Source organism: Rutilus rutilus (genome assembly GCF_951802725.1).
Source record: "Rutilus rutilus genome assembly, chromosome: 17".
NCBI lineage: Eukaryota > Metazoa > Chordata > Actinopteri > Cypriniformes > Leuciscidae > Rutilus > Rutilus rutilus.
In genome coordinates, this window is record NC_140230.1 from 21,389,589 (window position 1) to 21,413,786 (window position 24,198).

Here is a 24,198-nt window from a genome sequence, read left to right on the forward strand (position 1 = left end):
GGTTGGCTTACCAGCAGGTAGCGCTGCCTCGCGCACACCGAACCGAAGAGGAAAAAAAGTTTGAGTGTTGCTCTGAGATTTAACGCTTGCGCAGAACAGGTTGCCTGGCCAGTTCCTCTGGTTGACTTACCTGAGAGGTACATCAGTTTCGATCAATAACAGAAAGGAACTAACGCGAAATCGTTCAGCAGAACCTGGACTCCGGTGAGGATAAGTTTAATTTAAGCGCAATTACTTTTTATTGAAAGAAAGATCAAACGAACGAAAGGACCGGAGTATCTTCCCGTGGCTTTTGGCAGGTGCGCTCGTGTTTTCTCGCCCGTACGCCACGAGGAACGGAGCTCGTGACAGGTCTCCGTATCCCGACTTGTCCCTTCTGCATTGCACGCCTCAGTCCGGTAGACGCCGCCTTTCTTCGTCGCGGAAAGCCTGTGAAACAGCTGGATGCCTTCCTCTTGAGAAGTCCGGTATCGGTGCCGTTTTCCTGGTTGATTAAAGCGCTGTATCGCGGGGGTAAGATGATGGGCTTTCTGCGCAGGACGTTTAGCCGTCGGTCAAAGCGACGCTTTCGGACATCAGACGAGCTGGACGGGACCGGCAGAGGCGGAAACGCAGTGCTGCAGGCTCACCAGCAGCAGGTGATTCACGCGCCGACCGTAGTGACCGGGGGAGCCGTAGTCCACATCCCCGCTGCGGGCAACAGCAAAGACGCCATCACATGCAGAGTCCTGCTGCTGGACGGATCGGATGTCAGTGTGGAGTTACCGGTGAGTGAGTGAGTGGGAGGACTTCGTTAGCTTTTCGTGAGAGAAAAGTCACCTTGATTGTTTTGAATGTAGTATTTAATGGCAAAGTTCTGTTGTGTGTGTGTGTGGCCGGACGGATTTCCCCGGTGTTGGGTCCTGTCCCGGTAGTTGAAAGGCAAACAGATGGTGCTCGTGATCCCGTCCTCCTGTTTACTTCCCACCTATAGCGACCGCTCAACCTGTCACACACAAACCTGCAGATTCCCTCGAGCACTGGGAGCTTTCACTGAAAATGAAACAAGAGAGAGAGAAAAAAAAACACACACGGAACTCCCCAGCTGATTTTCTTTCTCTCCTCGTCTGTCAAAGTGTTTTCCAGAAATTATTTCCCCATTTGTTCACTGAGGTCGACGAACCAGTTAGGCGCTTAACCTTTGGTCCCTCTTTTGCAAGTCGCGCCGTGAAATGGGTCGATTACTGACTGACAGTTCATCTGTTTGTAACTGTGTCTTGTCAATTCACCATTGAATATCTCTTTTTTTTAACACTGTACCTCCTACTTTGAGTGTAATTTTGTTGTGAATTTGAGTTTGTACTGTAGTTTTTTTAACGATCGTTGTCAGCACGGTAGTACTACAGTACAGCTAAAAAAAAAAACAAGTAATATCCATTAACTTACTTATCTCTGAGAAAGTGTCAGTTAGTTTGTATATTTCTTCTCAGCCAGTGAAAATACTCCAAAAAGAAACCAAAACATTAGGCTTTACATGCCACCAAGCAAGACAGGAAGCGGTGTCGTGAGGATCTCCGTCAAGTAGGCTAGTTATACTACATACAAACGACATCGATTTGTAATATACTTGCTTTCTATATAGTGCATAATAAAATGTGTATAATGGAATATTTATAAACAATAATACAAATATTTATAGAATAATTGAACATTATTAAATCATTCTTTTAAAATATATGGACTTTTAACACTTATGGAACTACATTAAAGATTGTTATGTAGGGTATCTGTATGCTATGCCATTATGTAAGCTAACTAAGCCGGACATTAATGGTAAATGTGTGTTGAATGTAATCAGAACCTACTAACATCCATCATGTTGTCATTGTCATGTGACCATAACACATCTGGTTTAAAGAGAAATATTCCCCATAGTCCCCTTGAGATTTATTACCACCAGACTAACACAATAGAGCATGTTACCAGTGCGTTGCAAGCGTATGTCTACTGTCAAAAACCCGTTCTTCAGGCAAAATCTGCTTCCACACCACACATATGCTCTAGTCTAGAACACGTGAACATAGACAAATGAAAATGATACATAAGTGTGTCATAAAGAATAACAGCACTCTTGGAACATCACAGGGCCAAACAAATTAGACGACTAGAACTATTATATAATTCGATTTAATTGAAAATATTTCCTTCTTCTCAGTACTGAATTCTTCTCAATTCTCAGTACTGAAGTTCAGTTCACATCATATAATCGTTTTATATTTCAATGACAGTGTTGCTGATCGCTGGTTTATAAACATGGCTGTCATAGTCAGGCAATGTTAAGCCATACAAGTCTGAACATGTCAAAGAATTTATACCTTTTGTGTGTCAGCTTTAGCTTTAACAAATCATAAATTCCTTTTGATTTGACCATCTGAAGTGCAAACATCAAACCTGATAATCTGTTTAGTTTCAAAAGTGAATCATTTTAATTTGACGCAGGACTAGTTTGTACTACTTTGTGTGTGTTGAGAACAGAGAACGGCTCTAAAATGAAAGTCGATTTATGTATGTTAAGGGTTGAAGGTCAACCTGAACAGCAGCAAGTATCAAAGAGAATAATAGCCACCCCTGCCCCCCTCAGGGTGTGTCCCAAATCCAGCCACTCTCCTCTGACACTTCAAGCTATTTTTGCTCTGGCCTTGGTTTGTGTGCACCTTACATACAGTATGTGTGTGTATTTTCCTCTGTCTTAGATTTTGTCTGTGTGCCTTGTGGAGCTTGTCTAAATATCAAGGTTTCGAGCCTTTATCATGTTATCACAATAGACCAGCATTTTCAATTGAAAAACAATAATGTCAATGTCTCTAATCCTTCAGGTCATTGTGTTATATTATTCAGTGAGCTTTAGACGTTTCACAGCATATCAAGCTTATACAGTGGCTCCGAAACGTATTTGGACACTCAAGTCACACTTTTAGCAATGCCACTGCATTACATAAGAAAATATCAAACTAACAGAAGTACAGTCCAGGTTTCAGTGTCAAATGATCCTTCAAAAAAATTGTTCTAATATGCTGATTTGGTGCTCTAGAAATATTAGTGAAAAGAGTTCAGTATTTTTGTGAAAACCATGATACTTTTTTCAGGATTGTTTGATAAATAGAACAGCATTTATTATTAACACATTATAAATGTTTTACTGTCACTTTTGATCAATTTAGTGCATCTTTGCAGAACAAGTATACATTTCTTTAAAAAAAATTATCTGGTAAATGGTAATTGCAAAAATGGGGGCCATTGGCAACCTCCAAAAGAATGTTCCATTTCCAAGTAATGTCATTATTGACTAATTTCTTATACCCTGTAGAGATGCTGATTCAGGATTCCTAGATGAGTTCCACTCAGGGAATACCTCTCATTCTCATGATAACAGGAAGCTCCTGCCATTTCCATGACCTATTCTGATCATGTGCTCAATCCTTCGCCTCACAACATCCCCGAACCAACAAAAGAAATCAATCATGCTCCGTTAAATGGAACAAATCAATAGCTAAATTCCAAATTATCTGCATTCGTTGGAAAGTTTTTGATCTCAGCCTTGAAAATAAACGGACCATCATGAGCTATTCTGGAGATAATCTCTTCTTTGTGGAGGTTTCCTTTTCCAATTTTTTTTTTTTTTTTTTATCTCTCTTTGGCTTTTCAAAGTGTTTGTCATCATCTGTCAAATTACTTTGTAATAAGACTAGGTTTGGGAGAAAGGTTTGGATTTGGAATATTCACAATATATTTGCCATGATTTTGCTGGCGATTTAAAATTAAAGTCAGCATGAAATCAAAATGGACCTTATTCACTTATTTACACATTACTAGTCTTGTGGTGAACAATTAATCTGTGAAAGTTAATACACAGAAAAAAAAAAAAATTCTGTCTTGGTAATCTTAACTGAATCAAAATAGCTCCACGTAATCAAAATCGGAAAATTTTCTTCCGCTCTGGAATGGCGTTCTTTCTCCGATGATGTCAGTTTGGTGGCTTAGGTAGAATATCCTTAACCACTCCCCTCCAACCGTCAGTCTGCTATGAGCGAGGGATGGAGAGGAGGTGAGCTAAAGTAAAACCCCGGCCTCTATTCAATATTCAATTTCACTTGGAAATACGTCACAATAAATACGCAACTTCCAGTTCACTGAGACTTTAAATATGAATATTGCGACAATTCTGATGCACTTTTATTTGGCTAAAAAAATATATTTTCTTGTCTTGTGAGTATAAGAGCATTAAGACAGATCTTTTAATAGCATTTTAATTTAAATTCAGCTGAAAATAAATCCTGTTGATAAGTTTCAAACTGTCAATTTCATTAATTCAGAGCTCGTATTCAACGATTTACTTTCCATCATAACTCTGAAATTCTCATGGATGTCCCTGTGTTACATTTTTAATATATTAAAGCGTTTTAGTAAAGACACTTCCATTCAAAAGTGGGGTCGGTAAAATTTCAGGATTCTTTAATAAAAAGAAATAGACATTGATGGTTATATTATAAATGTCTTTATGGTCACTTGATTAATTTAATGCATCCTTTGCTGAATAAAAAAGTTTTAATTTATTGAAAAAAAATCTTACTGACCCCAAGAGTTTGAACAGTTGTGTAGATTAAAATTAGAAAATTAAAATTAAATTTACTATATATTCATCTTTGTGTTCATTTAAAATGAAAAATTGAAAATGTAATTTATTTTATCCATTTATTCTTAACTAGATTTTTATTGTATGTAACTTGTTTAATTAAAAACGAAAACAAAAATCAAGACTAACACTGAGATGAATGCTAAGATATTTTAAGCTACAGCACTCCGTGATGAGTGCATATGAAAATCAATGCAGCATGTACGTCGCTGTGCCTATTTCAGGGCCATCGAGCCCTGCGGGCGCACTGGAGCAACTTCCTGCCGGCGACATGCTCCACAGGTGTCCCCTTAAACTGTCACAAGATCAGTGTGAAGCCCCAAGCTTTCCGCACTTAGTGATTTATCTGTGTGTTAAATGTGTGTGTTTCAGAAACATTCCAAGGGACAGGATCTGTTTGATCAGATTATGTATCATTTGGATCTGGTGGAGGCTGATTACTTTGGTCTGCAGTTCATGGACCCAGAGCAGGTTGCGGTGAGTGGCACTCAATAAGCGTTCGCATGCGTGTGTGTGTGTGCGTGCGTGTGGCAGTGACCTGTTTTTCTATAAGCTGCAGCTCTTAGACCAGAAATGAGAAATGGAGTGTGTCAGTGTGAAACAGCTACTCAACATCAATCAGAACAACAGGATTTTCTTTTCCTCAGCACTCAGAGTAATAACAAACTCTTTGTCTTGTTCCCCCTCCCTCCCTCCCACTGTCACCCCCAATCCTCCCATGCTGTTTTTCACATTTCCTTATGTTTTCAGCACTGGCTAGATGCAGCCAAACCCATAAAGAAGCAGATTAGATGTGAGTAGTCATAAGACATCTCTCACACACACACACACACACACAATTAGTTCTTGCCTAGTTGTTTAGTTGGCTGGTCGCAGATGGCTGATGACCTTGGGTTCATAATCTACTGTTGCCGTAGTGACTAGTAGTGACAAATGTCTATGAGTGTATACAATGGGCGTGATTAGAGCCAATCCCAGAGTAGGCTGTGCAAGACACACCTCACTCAGATCACCAAAGAGAAAGCTGTTGGATGGAGAAAGTGGGAGATGGAAACAGTATCAGTATAATTTGATTTCAACACAGATTTAAAAGCTTTCCGGCCATGCAACCTGTGTGCAATTCAAAAAAGACTACGTTGTCAGTGAAAAGAGGCCATTGATTGAGTCCCTGTAGTGTCTTCTCTTTATTATAGCATAACCGCAATAGTACTACCCTTCAGAATTGTATATGCTTTACAACACTTTTAAAAGCCGTTGAGTCACACTGAATCAACATTAGCTGACTTATGCCTGTCTCTATGACAACAATCTTCCATAACCTTCAGGGAAAGCTTCTTGTCTTTTTTTGTTCCCTTTAAAGTTTATGTACAAATTTTATTGTAATTGACATTGTGTCTGTTTCATTCCAGCGTACACATACTCTTACTAATAAAATCTCTCTGTTGTAGATGGACCTCCATACAGATTGTTTTTCAGGGTTAAATTCTATTCGTCGGAGCCCAATAACCTTCACGAAGAGTTCACCAGGTAAACAACAGCAGGCATATATGCTTTTACCTTGTGTCTAACTGTCTTCTAAGGCACTATAAAAATATCATAAAAAGGTCATATAGGTCACATAAAAAGTGACTTAAAGTTACACAAATTTATCAAATAGCTTCAGAAGACTTGAAACACTCTTGAGAGAGAGTACATAACATTTTTGAATTTGGGTGAATTATTTATTTTATATTTTTAATGTATTAGTGATGCATACTAAATCAGTTATCAGCTGATATATATGAGATTTTTAAATATATCTGTATCTGTCAATATTAAATTGTGCATGGTAATTTCCTCTATTTGTACATTTAATTGTCTTTGCTGAAAGTTAATATTTAAAAACACTAATAATTTAACAACATTATAAATGTAATCTTTAGCAAATCTTAAAATAAATATAATTTTTTTATACTATGCATTTATCATTTAATGCTGCATAATTCACTTGTAGCATTTAAAATGATTTGGGTATATATATATATTTTTTTTTTGGTTGGTTTTATTTGTTATTTATTTTGAAATATTTGCGTAGAATTTTTATATCGCTCATTTATCTGATATCGATCATAACATGAAAATAATTGGTAACACTTGACAATAAGGTTCCCTTTGTTAACGTGAACTAACAATGAAAAATACTTCTACAGCATTTATTAATCTTAGTTAATGTCAATCTCAACATTTGCTAATACATTATTAAAAAAATGTTTATTTGTTAACATTAGTTCATGCACTGTGAACTAACATGAATATTTGTATTAACAAATGTTAATACATGCTGTAAGAATATATTGCTCATTGTTAGTTTATGTTAGTTCATGCATTACAGGTAGGCTAGGCAATTGTGGAGAGGCTAGCAATTGCAAGTTAGCTTTGAAAGCATGAGATCCCACCTCCCCTTCAGAGCGTCTCCAAAGCCACGCCTCCTTCAAAACACATGAACGCACACAACAGATTCTGCAAAGCGTCACGAGAGACGGTGTTAAATAACCTCATGTCTCAAAGCAGATAACATTACAATAATAATGAACGTAAACAACTTACAGAAATCTGACTTGTACCACCTGACTGCTGCAGATGGAAATAAATATGTTGACAGGCAGGTAGGGATTGGACGAACATTATTTGGTCCTGAGACTTCCACAGAAAATATATGTACACGCTTTAATATTTAGACCACGTCTATTATTGATTGCTATCAGAATGTGAAGAGAGTTTCAAGCAGTATAACAAATTGCCTACCCTACCTTTGACTAATATTAAAAAATGAGACCTTATTATAAAGTGTTACCAAATAATTATCTGCTTATCATATTAGCCAGTATTTTAATGTCAGTTCATCCCTAGTATGTGCCTAAGTATTTAAAAAATATTTGACTTTTTACAGATGTATGACTGTATAACCACTTCTTTTGCAGGTATCTCTTCGTACTGCAGCTTAGACAAGACATACTGTCCGGCAAGTAAGAAATTACGCTTACCTCACAGTGAGATACACACAAACATGCACACGCAGTGGAAAAAGAGAGGGCCTTTCATTTTCTCCTTTTTGCCCGCTGTCACGCCTCTGACCCTCCCTCTGTCACACGCGCACATACAGTGAGGCAGGGTTTCTACCGGGGTCCAATAAAAGCTCTTTTTCAGTGTGTATAATCTGGGTCTGGTCTCCTGGGTGCTGCTCTGCTCCTTTTTAATAAAAGAAACTCCAATGAGAACCAACACACGGCTTCTAATTTAAGAGCACAGATACGATCCGACACACTTTCCCACACAGGGTGCACATACTTTCTTATATAAATACAGGGTCTTGTCATCTCACATTTTACGGAAGTGGATTTTGATCATTGTTTGAAAACTGTCAGTTGCATGTTTTGAAAGCCACTTTTTATATGCTGCAAAAACATTTACAGGCTGTTTTAAGGGTCATTAAGTCTCTCCTTCTTCTCTGAGCAGGTTAAAATGTCCGTATGATGTGTACGTGGAGCTCGGGGCGTACTGCTTACAGAGTAAGTTCTGTGTTTTTAAATGGCCAGTTTGGACTTTTTTTTCATGTATTTGCATATTTACAGCAGATTTTTGCCTTTTCATTTCCATTTCTTTCTATTTTTTGTGTTAATAGGTGAACTTGGGGATTGTGATCCATTAGAACACTCTATTGTGTTGGTATCAGAGTTTCGCTTTTCACCCAAACAGACGGAGATTATGGAAGCAGACATCTACCGCAAATGGGCTGAATGCAGGTAATGAGTATGAATGACTATTTCGTATCCCCACCATACTACAGCTAACACTATGTCCTAACATAAAGGTTAAAAGACTGAAAGTGAAAGTACCATGTAAGTTGACTAAGCCAATAGCCAATCAGAACACATTTGATGTTTAGCAAACAACAAACAGAGGTTACCGGTCTGGTTAACAGATTTATCGCTTGACGTCACACCTGGTTAGAACACGGTGTGGTGTAAGATTGAATTTGTTTTGAATTAAGTCCTTAAAACAGATTGAAGTGTCAGTTATATTTTCTTGTGATAATCACACTTGAAATGTTTACATGCATTTCACACAGACTCCAAACACTGTCTCCCTGTGGTTTTAATTAAATCCTCAGATCTGCATTTGACCCTGTTTTAAGATCAATCATCAGTCAGCGCGTGCTACTGTACAAGTATGTGCTTAACTGCTGATCAGTCCCTAAGGATGAGTTGTTGCATTTGTTTAAATGCGCCTGGATTGTTTGTTGTTCTTGGAAATTAGATATTTCTAGAGTTTACAGACTTGGGGGTTGAAAATAGCCGGGTGGCCAGAGCGTAAATGTAAGACCGAAACGATGGCTTGAATTGAATTCTTACAGATAATGTCAGCCAGTGTAGAGATTTGAGCAGAGCAGAAGTTTAATGTGAGAGGATTTCCGCAGGTTAAAAACAAGTGCAACAGAACGTTTGGATGTGCTCGATGGGACATATGGCAGATGCTGTCAGGCTGTGCAAGAGGGAGTTGCTGTAGTCTAGCCATAAATTGATGGGGTATTGGACAATGATGAGTTATGGTGTTCATTATGGCTCATGAGTTTGAATGTTACATCTCTCTACAGGGGAACAAGTCCTTCTCAAGCTGAGCTACATTTCCTGAATAAGTGCAAGTGGCTGGAGATGTATGGAGTGGACATGCACTTTGTGAAGGTGAGATCACTTAAGCCCTATTCGTACAGGATTAGTTTTACATGGAGAGGTGGGGTAAAGTAATTATTACCAGAGTCTCTCCGTGATTTTAGACCCGTTTGAATGTGCGATTTCATTTAATTTCAACATGGATAGTATCCGACGAAAAAATACAATTATACAATTAATAAATAGAGCCAAATCACAAAAAAAAAACTGCAAAGAATTCCCATTTTAATATCAGTGTCAGGTAAGAGGAAGATGCTGCTCACTTATGTGGGTTTATTATAAAAAGTCACTTCTATAAACTCTTGAAGTTCTGTAAACTCATGAAGTTAGCTTAAATAGGTAGAGTGGTAAAAAACTAGTCCCGTCCCAATAGGGCTTTGCTTTAGTTAATTTACATCCTTTCAGTCCTCGGATTTCAAGGATTACAGTTGTAAGAGCATATTCAAATTCTTGGCTTCATATTTTGTTATCTTCACCCTCTTATACTTTCACAACAGCAGAGTTATCTATAATAGCTCTATAATAATGATGTATTTTACAAAAACAATCTTCTAACTGAATAATAACTCCATTGCATCTTTCTATATCAGTATTAAAACAAATTAAAAGCTGCATTATACCTTCACAACAGCAATAATATGCCACTACAGTAGAGGAATTAATCTTTATAATAGCAGTTCTAGAAGTACTATCATGCTCCCATTCATCCACACATATGCTGTTAAAATGAACTGATATCAGGACGAAAACTGCAGTTCAAAAGCTTAAAAAACAACAAAAAACTTCTACCTAACAAGGATGCATTAAATTGATAAAAAGTGTCAGTAAATATATTAATAATGTTACAAAAGATTTCTATTACAAATAAATGCTGTTCATTTTTCTCTTTTCATCAAATAGAAATTCATCAGCATATTAGAATGATTTCTGAAGGATCATGGGACATTGAAAACTGGAGTAATGATGCTGAAAACTTAGCTTTGCCATCACAAGAATAAATTACATTTTAATATTAAAATTTGTATATTATATCACAAATATTACTGTCTTCACTGTATTAATGTATTCACTGTCTTGGTGAGCATAAGAGACTTGTTTCAAAAACAATAAAAAAATCGTACTGACCCCAAACTTTTGATCAGTGGTTTGTATAACATACTTTTGAGATGAACGCGGTGTAAAAGTGCTGTATACTGACTTTGTGCAGGGACGGGATGGAGGAGAATATGCTCTGGGACTCACACCGACTGGAATCCTTGTTTTCGAGGGATCCAGCAAAATTGGCCTCTTTTTTTGGTGAGATTCACAAATACGCACTCCTGTTGTAGTGGCTGGATCATTACTTTCCATCTCAACATGCTGGTCATAAATGTTTCCAATTAGGCCTAAAATAACCCGTCTTGACTTCAAGAAGAACAGATTGACATTAGTAGTGGTGGAGGATGATGAACAGGTGAGTTTACAAAACTTGCACTCACTTATCTGTGCTCACACTGTAGGATACCAAAATTATACATGTAAAAATTCCTCTATACCTTAGTGGATATGATGTTTCTATTTGCCGTTAAAATAATCAATATTGCTGTGGAATCACATGTTTGTAAACTACATTTTAATTTTGCTTAATATTTTTAATGTCAGAGGACCAATTAAATATTTAGCAGAATTTCAACTTTATTCATGCTAACTTCATAGTTACTTTTCTTTTTTTTTCACACATTTAAAAAAAATAATAATTATGATATTATAATAATAATAATAATAATAAATTAAAATAAATTAAATAAATTTTTTTTTAAATATAATCTTAAAATATTAAATTATTAATTTATATTAATTATTAAAAAAACCTGTTCTATAATGTTAAGTGCTTTTGTGTGTGCAGGGCCGAGAGCAGGAGCACACGTTTGTGTTTCAGCTGTCGAGTTCTCACGAGTGTAAGCACTTATGGAAGTGTGCAGTCGAGAGCCACGCCTTCTTCCGGCTCAGACAGCCAACCCACAACACAAGCAACCGCAGTGACTTCACACGCCTTGGCTCACGGTTCAGATTCAGGTACATGCACACACATGTAGGGATGTCTCGAGCCGATCCCTAAGATCTGTATCGGGGCAGATTAAGCATTTTTTTTAACTGATCGGTATTGGCTATCCTAAGCACGATCCTTTATTTGACATCAGCTGTCTAATCCAACTATTTTCCTAAAAGGAAAAGAAGCTTAAATGTGTGTGATAGCGGGTGCTTTCTAACCTTTTTGCAATTATTCTGCTTATTGTGCATATAAAATACAAGAAGTATTCATAATTGTGACCACACAAGTCTAGTTTACAATGTCTAACATTGTAACAGATGTTTACATCTACCAATATAATTACAATACTAATTGCTAAATTGAAATTACTCCGTGGTGATAGATGCACATTCTTTTTACATTTGAGCTTGGATTGATTTTAATAACTTTAAAGTGTGCACCAATAACTCGGAAAATACAAGATTCAGTATTGGCAGATACTCAATATTAAATGACTCTGATCATCGGGGGCACAAAAAAAAACTCGATCGAGACATCCCTACACACATGCACACCTAATTCTGGCAATATATTTATCCTTTTGCCTTTTTTAAGTATGATGTTGTTTGTGCTTACAGTGGAAGGACCGAATATCAGGCCACACATAGTGGTAAAGTCAGGAGAGCAAGCACTTTTGAGAGAAGACCAAGTAAAAGATACCCATCACGAGCCCAATCTATGGTCAAGGCCAAGGGTAGGTCTGTGTGACATATGCAGTTTCGCCTGTCAATAATCAACCTAATGCATTTCTGACATGCTTAATCTCTGTCTGCCCTGCATCTGCCCTAAAGCCTGTGAATGGTGCTTTAATGCAAATACCACATCACACGTCATGTATATTTGACTGCTTTTGTCTTCCACAGCCATGACTCCAGCAAAACATCCCCATCTAAGGTAAAGCCACACAAACACAATCATGAGCACTCCGATTAAATGCTTTTTTTTTTAAATAAATATTTTGCAGTTGTGTAATGAAAGGTTTTTCTATTTCTACTGGTTGTAATTATGTAATGAAAGATTCTCTCTCTGTTCTGTAGTGCACAGACCAGCCCTGAGCCAAGCTTAAAACCGGTACTCTTTCAATATCCTTCTTACTTTATTTGATTATTTTAGGAAGAAATACAAATGGGCATTTATTAGCTACATCAGGGGCTTTTAGACTGATATCCATAGACTGTTATTATCCATAATAACATTACCTCAACATATTAATTAAATATATTTTTGTAAAACTATATATTTAACGGTTTCATTCTGTTTTTAAAAGAGGCTGGAAATCATGATTGTATTACTTTATTGACAGTCCTAGTTTTTGTAACCGTAAGAAAAGTGGGTTGAAAAGCACTATTCTTTGTATTTATTGTGAAAGGTTCAATAATATTATATTTTATGGAAGTTTTTAGGGTCCTTTGCAAAGTGAACATCATATTTGGAGGTCCTTTGCACAAAGTTTGAAAGCTACAGAGCCCCTACGGGGACATGGTGATGGAGAAAAAAATATGAGATGGGACGAAAATTATATTTCAGCGCTTGTCTGAAGTTTAAAATCATTGGTTACCCGTAAGCCAATCACATAACGTTTGGTTATGACGTGTGTAACTTCCACTGTAAACACATGTATGATGCGAAAACAAAACCATCGCGCGAAATACCGGAGTGAACATGGCTGTGAACGACTTTTGCAGATTATGTGAAGTAAATCTACGCATCCACGGTACAATCAGCGTCTACGTCACGCCCTCTGTTCGTTGATTGGCCGGCTGTTTTGAGGCCGGAGGAAAACCGGGAGATAGGTCGCTATCTCAGACTGTGTACAGAAGCGAAGTACGAAGTCTGACTTAGTCAGGCTAATACTTTAGTAAAAGAACGCAAAATCATTAAAGTATAATTGTTTGGAAAAAAAGAAATCATGTCCCTTTAGGGATTCTGTAGAAAACCTCTGAGTCTTGTGACTAATTTTAATCTCGAGTATCTAACATATTAAAAAAAATTATTATGAGCAAATAATTCAGCATGATGATATTGGTTTTTACATTGACTGAGATTTAGGAGACTGAGTTCTTAATGCTTAAGTAATTGGCAAGAGACTTCACTCATGTGAATCATAGTTTTTCTGTTTCCGTCCAGTATAAGCACAACATTCCGATTGCACAGGAACCCTGGCAAAGATCACATCCACCTAGTCTGACCTCTCCACTATACGTACAGCCCATGGAACTGGGATATGCTCCGCCACCACACAGGTATACATTTGATCTACCAAGATAAAAACCTCTGCCAGTTTTTCAGTTTCTGTCACAAAATGTAGGCTGATATCATCTGTGTTTCACCTGCATGTGCATATGTGTCTGATTTAGACCCTCCTATGTGGACAGACCCCCTGCGAGCAGTGGTGGGTTTGGTGAGAGCGGTTTGATTGAGCGCAGTGGCAGGAGTGTGTCTATCGTGCACAGAGACAAAGTTATGACTGCGCTCTGAGCATGTGAAAGGGTGTTTGGATGAGCCGCTCACCTTAGTAAAAGAGACTGTTGAACGCTCGCATCCAACCACAGTCAGCCTGTCATCCCTCTTCATCATCTCACCTGCAGGAATCTCATTCATTGCTTGTCATCATCCATCAGGTCTCATCCGATCAAATGCACCCTGAGATGGCAAAAACATTTTCAGCGTATGCGGACCTTGACGTCTGACAATCTGCATGTTAATAGCTTTTTAGAGTTTTGCATGATTTACGATAAAAACTAGCAAATTACCTGAAAGACAATGCCAGGATATGAAACTGCTGCTGTTGTGGCTTAATATCCGATAGCAGGGTTGCTCAAAACATCTTTAAAATTACAGAGAGGAATGCAAGAACATCGAGAAGCCAGACTGATTGCCCTTTTTCTAGATTATAGCATATTTTAGCATTTTAACTCATAGATTTGTGCATATTATGTCTGAAAGTTTACTATTAAGTGCAGATCGCTTATATATCATTCCAAGACGAGCACCTACCTGTTTACAAACCCTGATTTACTTAATTTAAAATCACCTCGAAAGTACTTCTGACATTTGTTCTATATGTGCTAATGATCATTACGTATTTGCTGAAGTGTTAAGTTAGAAATCTTTGTGTTTAGCCATCGAAATCCGTTCAATCAGCTAGGGATGGGAGGGAGGGAGCTTTTAATGATTACAGTCTGCTGCAATGAGACCTGCCTTAATAAACGTGTTGTTTACGCTAATCGACTCAATTTTATTGATTATGTAAACCCTTGACATTTGCTTCTCAATTTTGTATTAACATTTGCACTGTTCCATTTTCTGTTTAATAACACCATTTGCATAAACACGTTGTTGTTGTGTGTCCATCCATTGAAATTACTTTAATAAGCACTCTGTTATTACATTAGAAAGCTGCGTGTGCATGTTTCTGCATGTCATTTTACTGTGGTTCTTCAAAACATGTTACTTGAAAATAAATCAATAAGTACCAGTACCAGGTTTGCATTGGTTATAAGCTGGTTGGTTAATTGTGTTGTGAATGTATAGATCAATAAAGATGACATATGCCATTCTGCTGCATGTGTGGGTGGATGTATAGATATATATGAATGAACTTGAAGGCCCCTATTGTTCTCTGACTCTCTCCGTCATACGACCAAAAATAATGTGGAGCTGTCATATACCATTGTACTCTGCGTCATTGTTGTGCGTTGTTTTATAGTTTCCCTTTGAGCACTGCAGACACCAGGAGGTTTAGTGTGGAAGAGAACGAAGCTCCTCATTCTGGAAAGATCCATCGCTACAACCATCGCCATGGATATGAAAAACAGGAAGCGCTGTGCCTCACGACAGCTAAACCAAGTGAGTTCAAATCTACTTGAACTTTCTAAGAGTTCTGTTGTTCACAACAGTTCAATAAACAATAAGCTATATTGAGTAACTTACATTATAGACATATTTCGTTAGATGTTTTTTCTCCCCCAACGCAGAATGGTTGCGCGTGGTCACAACTGATTCGAACTGTGATTCGTTCTTAAATAAATCAGTGTTTGAACGAGTCTGTTAAGTAAATGATTCAGTGACTAATGGTGGTTGCCTAATCGATTTAACCTGCAGACGAGGTCGATGAAAAATCCCACTATTGCACAGAGTGACACTGACAATAACCATGCATTTATAATAGGCCTAATTGTCCCAATTTTATGTCTACTCCACACCACACGAATAAAACAGTTCAATTGACAGCCAATCAGAATCCACCCGACTTGAGCATTTAAAGGGTCAGATTACGCGTTTAACAGAATATTTTCGTCCGTTGGTGTGGATGATAATATAGTAATTAATTGTTATAGTGATCTTTATAGTTGAATATAGAATTTTAAGTGGCTGTGCGAGACAGACTTAAAGTGATAGTTCACCCAATAATGAAAATTCTGTCATCATTTACTCCCCCTCAAGTTCCGAACCTGTATGAATTTCTTTTTTTCTGCTGAACATAAAAGAAGATATTTTGAAGAACTGTAACTGTAACCAAACAGTTGATGGGCCCCATTGACTTCCATAGTATTTTTTATTTTATTTTTCCATACTATGGAAGTCAACGGGGTATTCGCAGAAGAAAGAAATTCATACAGGCTTGGAACAACTTGAGGGTGAGTAAATAATGACAGAGTTTTCTTTTTTGGGTGAACTATCCCTTTAAGGCCTGTAAAAAAAAACAAAAAGAAAAAAATTCTGAACATGTATGCTGATGTGATTGTTTACATCAGAAGCTTGGGTTATGTCTCCTGGGCTCTCTGATGAGTTGGATCGAGCTCTGCAGAACCAGCTAGAAACAGAACCTGCAGCATGGCCAGCCCTTCACATCAACATAGACATGGTAAAGTTAAGAAGATTTCTGCCTCTTGGAACACAGACATTTTTTAACGCTGTCTTATGTCATATGAATAAGTATTTCATTCTCTCTGTAACTACAGGCAGAGGAAAAACCACTTTCAGAGAAAAGTCTTCCTTCCTCCCCTGCGGTTTTACAGGAACAGCTAAAGAGCAACATCTCTAAAGTAACTGCTCGTACTGAGAGACAATTGATTTATCTATATATCTTTATGCAAGGTACCTGTAAAAACAGGTAATTCAAGCTAAAGGTGGTCAAAACGGAAGTTGCAATTATTTTTTCTTCTGTATTGTGACGTATCAGAGCCTAACTGATAATACAACCCCTATTTCCAGAAAATGTTACTTGATGACAGAATTTCCATTTCTGGGTGAACTAACCCTTTATAGTCCTGTTATTTTATGAAAAAAGGTTGAACAAATTGCAACAGAAGCAAACTCAAGGGAGTAAGGAAAAAAAAAAAGCCCCGAAGAATCCCATTAGGGGAAAGTTTAGAAAAAGACCCAAATATAGCCTATTCATACGCCCAGTCATTCTTTTTCTTACGTGAATAGGGTACAAAATGTTAACCTTTAGATATCACCATGAAAATTACTGAGTTGATTACTTACATCAAGACAAACAAAAAATGTATTACTAGTTTTTTTAAATTGTTTGTTAACATGGACAAACGGTGCATAATCTAATTACATATGTGCTAATTTGCATAAATACCACAACAGATCTAAACATTGGGTATAGCCAAGTGAAAATGTCCAGTAAAATACTTAATGTTAAGGTCTGAATGGAACCCATTTAGGCTACCCATGAGCATTAATATGGAGGCAGGAAGAAGTACTTTAAAAAACCATGCCTTTATTAATTTTTAAGAGATTGGGTTGGCTGGGTCCGTGGGACTGTTTCTGGGGGACGAGTCTGAGGGAAGAACAGGAGACAGTGGTAAGGAGAATGCAGAAGACAAAAGGTAGGCAAAATGAAAAGTGAATCCACAGAAACAGTCCCACGGACCCAGCCCCAAACCCCATCTCTGCAATAATAATTAATAAAGGCTGGTTTCTAAAGTACTTCTTCCTGCCTCTATGTATTAATGCTCATGGGTAGCCTAAATGGGTTCCATTCAGACCTTAACATTAAGTCTTTTACTGTTATGTGTCACCAAGATTCAACAAGACATTTTCACTTGGCTATACCCAATGTTTAGATCTGTTGTGGTATTTATGCACATTAACACATACGTAATTAGATTATGCACTGTTTGTCCATGTTAACAAACAATTTCAAAAAACTTGTAATACATTTTTTTGTTTGTCTTGATGTAAGTAATCAACTCAGTAATTTTCATGGTGATATCTATAGGTTAAAATTTTTACCCTATTCACGTAAGAAAAAGAATGACTAGGCGTATGAATAGGCTATATTTGGGTCTTTTTCGAAACTTTCCACTAATGGGAATCTTCTGGGCTTTTTTTTCCTTACTCAGGACATATTGAGGATACACAATCAGTTGAGTTTGCTTCTGTTGCAATTTGTTCAAGGTTGACCCCCATTTTGGCTTAAAATGACTGGACTATTAACACAGTCTGCCGCTTCAGCACATTTCAGCGTATTTGGGGGAAAAATGGTCATTGAGTTCTCAGTCCCAAAGATGAAAGGTAATTTCATCTGCGACAAGTGCAAAAGCAAACATCTGTCATGGTATGGGGGTGCATCAGTAAGCTTGACTTGCATATGTGTGAAGGTACCATTGACGTGGAGGCATAATTGGGATTGTACAAAGACATCTTTCTTGGAAATCAAGACAATGCCAGGCCTCTTTCTGCATGTGCTACAACAATGTGTTTTCATAGACACTCTGCACCATAGAGAAGATGTGCTTGACTGGCCTGCCTGCAGTCCAGATCTGTCTCGAAAATGTATGGCCCTTCATGAAAAGGAGAATCGAACCAAGACAACCTTGCACTGTTGAGTAGCTATCATATCAGGCGAGATTAGGCAAAAATTCCACTTGCAAAACTGCAACAATTAGTATTCTCAATTCCCAAATGATTAAAAAATGTAATTAAAAATGAAAGGTGATGTGACGCAGTGGTAAATATGCCTCTGTTCCAACTTTTTTGGAATGTGCCATCAAACTCAAAATTTGTTTATATTTAGAAAGTACAATAAAGTCGGTCAGTGAAAACACTGGAAATCTTTTGTCAGTTAAATAAAGGTTCAAGAGAATTAACAAATCACAGATTCCTGAATTGACTGCATTTTACAAAATGTCCCAAATTTTCTGGAAATAAGGTTGTAGAAAAAGAAAAATGTAGGGCGGGAACTTGGCTCTATCCATCGTTTGTTGATTGGATGGAGGCAGATCAGAATGCGAGCTTGTGGACGATTGTAAGAAAGGGGCAGAGTTAAAGCGAACTAAACTATTAGTCCATCATACATCACTAAAGTTGTTTCCACATGAAAATCGAGTTATGACATTTTTATTAAACATTATGAGTTAAAAAATAAAAATGAAACTCATACTTAAATGAATTAAATGCTGTTTTTAGCTGGATTTTTGATAAATGTCAGTATGGATTACTACAACTATACGCAGGATGCCTATAAAAGTTTATAAAGCACAAATACTGAGGTTACACAATGAGGGCATGTGACAGTAGCAGTGAGATGATGCATAGCCTGTGCTCTACTCTCTCTACTGTAGCGGGCCACCCAAAGTGATAGTGGAACCTCAAAAGGGAACTCCTCAAGTGGAGACCAAACTGACAGGTGAGGTACTCTGAAAGCTGGTTAATGTCACAGATGATTTTCAAACACCAGAAACCATCAAGCGTCTTTGTCTTTATGTGTTATATTCACTGACTTCGGCTTCTGATCTCAGGTATCCCAGCTCCTCACAGGATTCAGGATCAAGCAGTCTGAACATAGAGAAGCCAAGAGTAGACCGGCGCAAACGCCTCGTCAGACAGTTCAGCTTGTGAGTCACTAGGCATTAGAGGCATTTTAGATTTAACAATGAGGACTCTCTTGAAATATTGTATTTGTCCTATAGTAACCATAGTGATGAAGATGACCTCCCTGAGGCACTTGCAGCCATCTCCTCACAGTGCAGTATGGTCAAATCCTCATCAAACAGCTCCTTGGACAAACAGGTCCAGCCACCCATATACCCACCGGTAAGACTTTTTCTTTCTCCTGATCAGAGTGTTTGTGTGTGTGTGAGAGAGAGAGATAACTGGGTGAACTGTCCCTTTAAGTTAATGACAGTAGGCCTACTATTCTTAAAAAAAAAAAAAAAAAAAATTCACACACGATTAGTGTTGTACATGTTTGTATTATAACATGTATTAGGCTACATCATGTATGTGTTTTGTTAAATTATTAAATATATATATAGCCTGGTTAAAACCAGACCATTCTCAGTAGTAAAGTTAACTGAGTTATGGTCTGGCAAAGCTTCAATAATAACCGTTAATAACTCATTTCCAAAGGGGACGGACGTCGCTCAAATGCCTCTGGGCGCAGTTGGATAGACCTAAAACCAATCGTAGCGATCGTCATCGTGTAAAGCCATATGCTGCGTCCCAATTCGCCAAAGTTACACTACGCCATAAAAGTATGTACTCTTTTTGTGAAGAAAAGGTATTTACTTTTGAATGTGTAGCAAAAAAGTAGACAAGCTTTGGGAAATACTACTTCGTCATCTTTATCGGACGGATCTGTCGCCTGCATCCTGTCACGTAACGTTAAACTGCCCTGTCAATCATCTTGTCACAGTTAAAATCCTCTATTAAATCGAATTTAATTTCCTACCGTTTCGGAGAGAAATGTAGTAGCACGTTCATCTGCCAGTGGGTCTTTCATGGAGACTGTCCTCATGTGTTTGCAATTTGAATATAATAATGCATTTAAAAGTTGGTGCGCTTCACCAACGGACGTCGCTCAAATGCCTCTGGGCGCAATTGGATAGACCTAAAACCAATCAGAGCGATCGTCATTGTGTAAAGCCCGCCTCAACGTTTCTGATTGGTGCCGCGAATTCGACGGATTAGAAATGGGCTTGAATGAGCACTTTGCCAGACTACTTGCAGAGCAAATCTAAATTTGCCGGAAGTTGTCTGGGTTTTCCCAGGCTAAAATATATAGGAAATATGCTGAAAAATGGGAAAACATTGTCACTTCATATTGTCACACATACATCAATGTATGTTCCAGTTCAGTCGTCACAATCCGTCTTTATTTAGAGAGTGAATTCAGAAAAAAAAAAAAAACGATTAAAGTCAGTTATCTTAAAGGTGCAATAGTGATCTGGGAAATGCTAACTTTAGCCTGCTAGCATTGAAAGCATACGATCCCACCCTCCTTGCAAATCACCATCCAAAGCCACGCCTCCACCAAAGCACAGACCAGAAGTGAGATTACCAGAGACAACATTATTGGATTACATCATATGTCATTCACCTGTGAGAAAACTTTACAGTACAGTGAGTATCAGTACTACAATAAAGAACGTAAACAACTGTTTGCCTGCCAATCTCACTCTGTCTGCACAGCGTACATGATTGCGGTGATGACATATGATGTTTGAGTGAACAGGCTGCACAATGGTATGCAAACATAATTTCATTTGGACCAAATGCAATGATTGAACCAACATTTTATGCTCCAACGCCTTCCACAGATGATATATATTTATAAAAATACATTTAGACCACTTTATATAGTGATCGCTATCAGGATATGAGGAGACTTTCAACCAGCATAACAAAAAAAATTCTGTAGAGAATCACCTATTGCACATACAGTTGTGGTCAGAATTAATGGCACCCCTGGTAAATATGATCAAAAATGTCTGTAAAAAATAAATCTGCATTGTTTATCCTTTTGATCTTTCATTCAAAAAAATTGCAAAAATCTAACCTTTCATTGAAGTAAAAGAGGGGAATCACATTATGAAATAAATGTTTTTCTCCAAAACACTTTGGCCACAATTATTGGCACCCCTAGAATTTTTTACGAGTAAAATATTATCTCTGAAGTATATTCCCATTAATATTTACCTTCTTTTTTTTTTTTTTTTTCACACCTGGGTGACTAGGAACATGAAATTGTCTAGCTATGACTTGTTTCACGGGAGTTTAAATATGAGGAAACACAAAGGCCAAATTCCCTTAATCATCCATCACAATGAGTAAAACCAAAGAATATAATTATGATGTGCATCAAAAGATTGTTGAGCATCACAAAATAGAAAGTCGCTATAAGAAAATAGCTAAAGAATTGAAAATCTCCATTTTGACCATCAGGGCAATAATTAAGAAGTTCCAATAAACTAAAGATGTTACGAATCTGCCAGGAAGAAGACGTGTGTCTATATTGTCTTAATGCACGATGAGGAGGAAAGTTTGAGTGGCCAAAGACTCTCCACGGATCACAGATGGAGAATTGCAGAGATTACTTGAGTCTTGGGGGTCAGAAAGCCTAAAAAAAAATGTATCAAACAACCCCTACATCACCACATGTTGTTCGGGAGGGTTTCAAGAAAAATCCACCTCGCTCCTCCAAAAATAAACTCCAGCATATTCAGTTGTCAGACACGACTGGATCTTCAAAAGGGAAGTACCCCATGCCTACGGTTAAATATACTGCTGGATCTTATATGTTGTGGGCTTATTGTTTTGCTGGAGGTCCTGGACATCTTGTTCAGATAGCCTACATGGTATTATGGATTCTAGCAAATACCAAAGGATAAAAAATCTAAACCTGTCTGCCTCTGCTAGAAATCTTATAATGGGCCGTGGTTGGAATTTCCATCAGGACAACGGTCCAAAACAAACATCAAAATCAACACAAAAATGGGTAACTGAGCACAAAATGAAGCTTCTGCCATGACCGTCCCAGTCCTCTAAACTGAACCCAATGGGAGAGGAGTGGGGTGAACTGAAGAGAAGAAGCACCAACATGAACTTCTGAATCTGAAGGATCTGGAGAGATTCTGTATGGAGGAATGGTCTCTGATCTCTTGTCAGTTGTTCTCCAAACTCAAAGAAAGATCAAAAGCATAAACAATGCAGATTTATTTTTTACAGCCATTTTTGATTATATTTACCAGGGGTGCCATTAATTCTGACCACAACTGTATTGCAGTATGCTCCCCTCTTTAGTCAGATGTACCCTGGTTACGATGACGCATATTCTCCCCGAGCCCCAGCACTGTTCAAATGGTTGCATGCTCCTACTCCTTAGCTACCCAAGAACAAGAGCAGGCGCGGCCATTTTCAACTAAAAGTCCCCATGAAATCAAATCATTTTAAGTAGTTTTTTGCTGTGCTTATTATAAATGATTGATCTGTGAACATCAATATATTTTTTTTAATCCATGTTCCCTTGTAATCTTTAATAAAATCAACTTACTCAAACGTACTTAAATCAAATTACTCACCTATAGCAGTTAATGAATTGGAAGTCTTGCACATTCACAGGAAATAGCTTACTTTGCGTTGAAAAAAAAGATAGATACTGCATGTTTTAGTCACAGCATGTGATTTTATTAGTCACAAAATAAAATGCAACCACTGTTTCTGATATACATCCAGTGATATCCAGAACAAGTTTTGTTTGGTTTCTTAAACGTTTGTGCAAATGAGTTCTATCACAATCTAAATCCCAATTTAACCCCTGGAGATACTGTATTTGACAATACAAAGACATTGTTTTTTTCTCTCCATAGCAGAAGGAGACTCCAAATTTGGAGCATGACAACTCCCCGCTGTTCTTTCCAAGTCCAGTACCTCACCTGCTACCATACACGACACATACAGAAAGGTAACATAAACACACAACATTCAGGCTCTTTCCAAAATCTTGAATATTTTCCTACTATATATATGCTGTCTCTCAGTGATTATTCATATCTTTCTTTTGTTATGCATGTATCTCCATTTTTTCCTTCCATCTGTTGATGTGGGTATTAATGAGGTTTTTTCCCACTGATTGTTCCCATCCTTCTTTCTGTTTATCCGTCTGTCTTTGTATGCATGAAGCTCTGAAGATCTGCGGATGGAGAGAGAGAAACTGCTGAGGGCTCTGTTAATGACAGAACTCTGAGACAACACACACAACACTTCTGCTTACAGACAACAAATACTACAACAAAAAGGAGCCCTTAACCCAATGCACTAATTTATTTCACTGTTACACAGTATATGAACCTAAACAAACCTCCATGTTATAAGAGCTATTTTAGCATTTTGCTAATACCACACAGCAGTTTTTAAAACAGTAACAGAAACATTTGTTTGCTTGTTCTGTTCATAGCATGGCATTGGCGCTGTATAAACTGACAACAATGACTGGTTAACTTTTAATAATTCGTATCACTTGTTTTTCTCAATGTTTTATAATCTGTCAATGGTTTCCTGAAGGGCAGAGTTTATTTAAATGCCGCTTCGCTTAAAGCTGTGTATAGGCCTACTGTATTTGGCTATGTTCTGAATAGTATACTACTATACTACATATACTATTGCTATAGTATGCAGTATGCATACTGTGTACAGTATGCAAAATGCCTGGATGACCTTCCACACAGTGTACAGCAGAGCACAGTGCCTGGGTCACTATATCCCACAATTCAATGTATTTAAATGTGACTTGTAGACTTGAATATCAGCTGTAATTTTTAACATCTTTTTAAAATCATTATTTAATTAACCAGCCCAAAATACTTTTTTACATATAATTTTGAATACATTTTACATGAAAATTTTAATAAAAATAAAATAAAAAAAGAATTTACAATTGGATCAAAATAACTTTTTATTTCCGATATAATTAGAGACACTTAACCTGAAAGCATAATGAGGTCATG

At 37.5% G+C, this 24,198-nt stretch overlaps 1 protein-coding gene across 1 annotated transcript; it reads left to right on the forward strand.

Annotated features, from left to right (window-relative positions):
- The first annotated feature begins 399 nt into the window (after window positions 1–399).
- Window positions 400–23,560, forward strand: epb41l4b (erythrocyte membrane protein band 4.1 like 4B). Its single transcript, XM_084435482.1, has 23 exons — window positions 400–767; window positions 5,045–5,149; window positions 5,423–5,465; window positions 6,121–6,199; window positions 7,633–7,677; window positions 8,168–8,220; window positions 8,334–8,454; window positions 9,306–9,393; window positions 10,589–10,677; window positions 10,765–10,834; window positions 11,267–11,436; window positions 12,031–12,146; window positions 12,316–12,346; window positions 12,490–12,523; window positions 13,580–13,695; window positions 15,162–15,301; window positions 16,210–16,319; window positions 16,417–16,500; window positions 19,036–19,100; window positions 19,213–19,308; window positions 19,384–19,507; window positions 23,062–23,156; window positions 23,375–23,560. Exons 1-23 carry the CDS (start codon window positions 519–521, stop codon window positions 23,436–23,438), a joined length of 2,187 nt encoding a protein of 728 aa, XP_084291608.1. The 5' UTR covers window positions 400–518; the 3' UTR covers window positions 23,439–23,560.
- Window positions 23,561–24,198: the final 638 nt, after the last annotated feature.

What these genes read in the sequence shown, in the direction of transcription:
- epb41l4b (XM_084435482.1), top strand. Translation starts at nt 519, where the DNA reads ATGATGGGCTTTCTGCGCAGGACGTTTAGCCGTCGGTCAAAGCGACGC. An exon ending in GGCTCACGGTTCAGATTCAG is followed by an intron (nt 11,437 to 12,030) that starts GTACATGCACAC and finishes TTGTGCTTACAG; the next exon opens with TGGAAGGACCGAATATCAGG. An exon ending in AGTGGAGACCAAACTGACAG is followed by an intron (nt 19,101 to 19,212) that starts GTGAGGTACTCT and finishes TTCTGATCTCAG; the next exon opens with GTATCCCAGCTCCTCACAGG.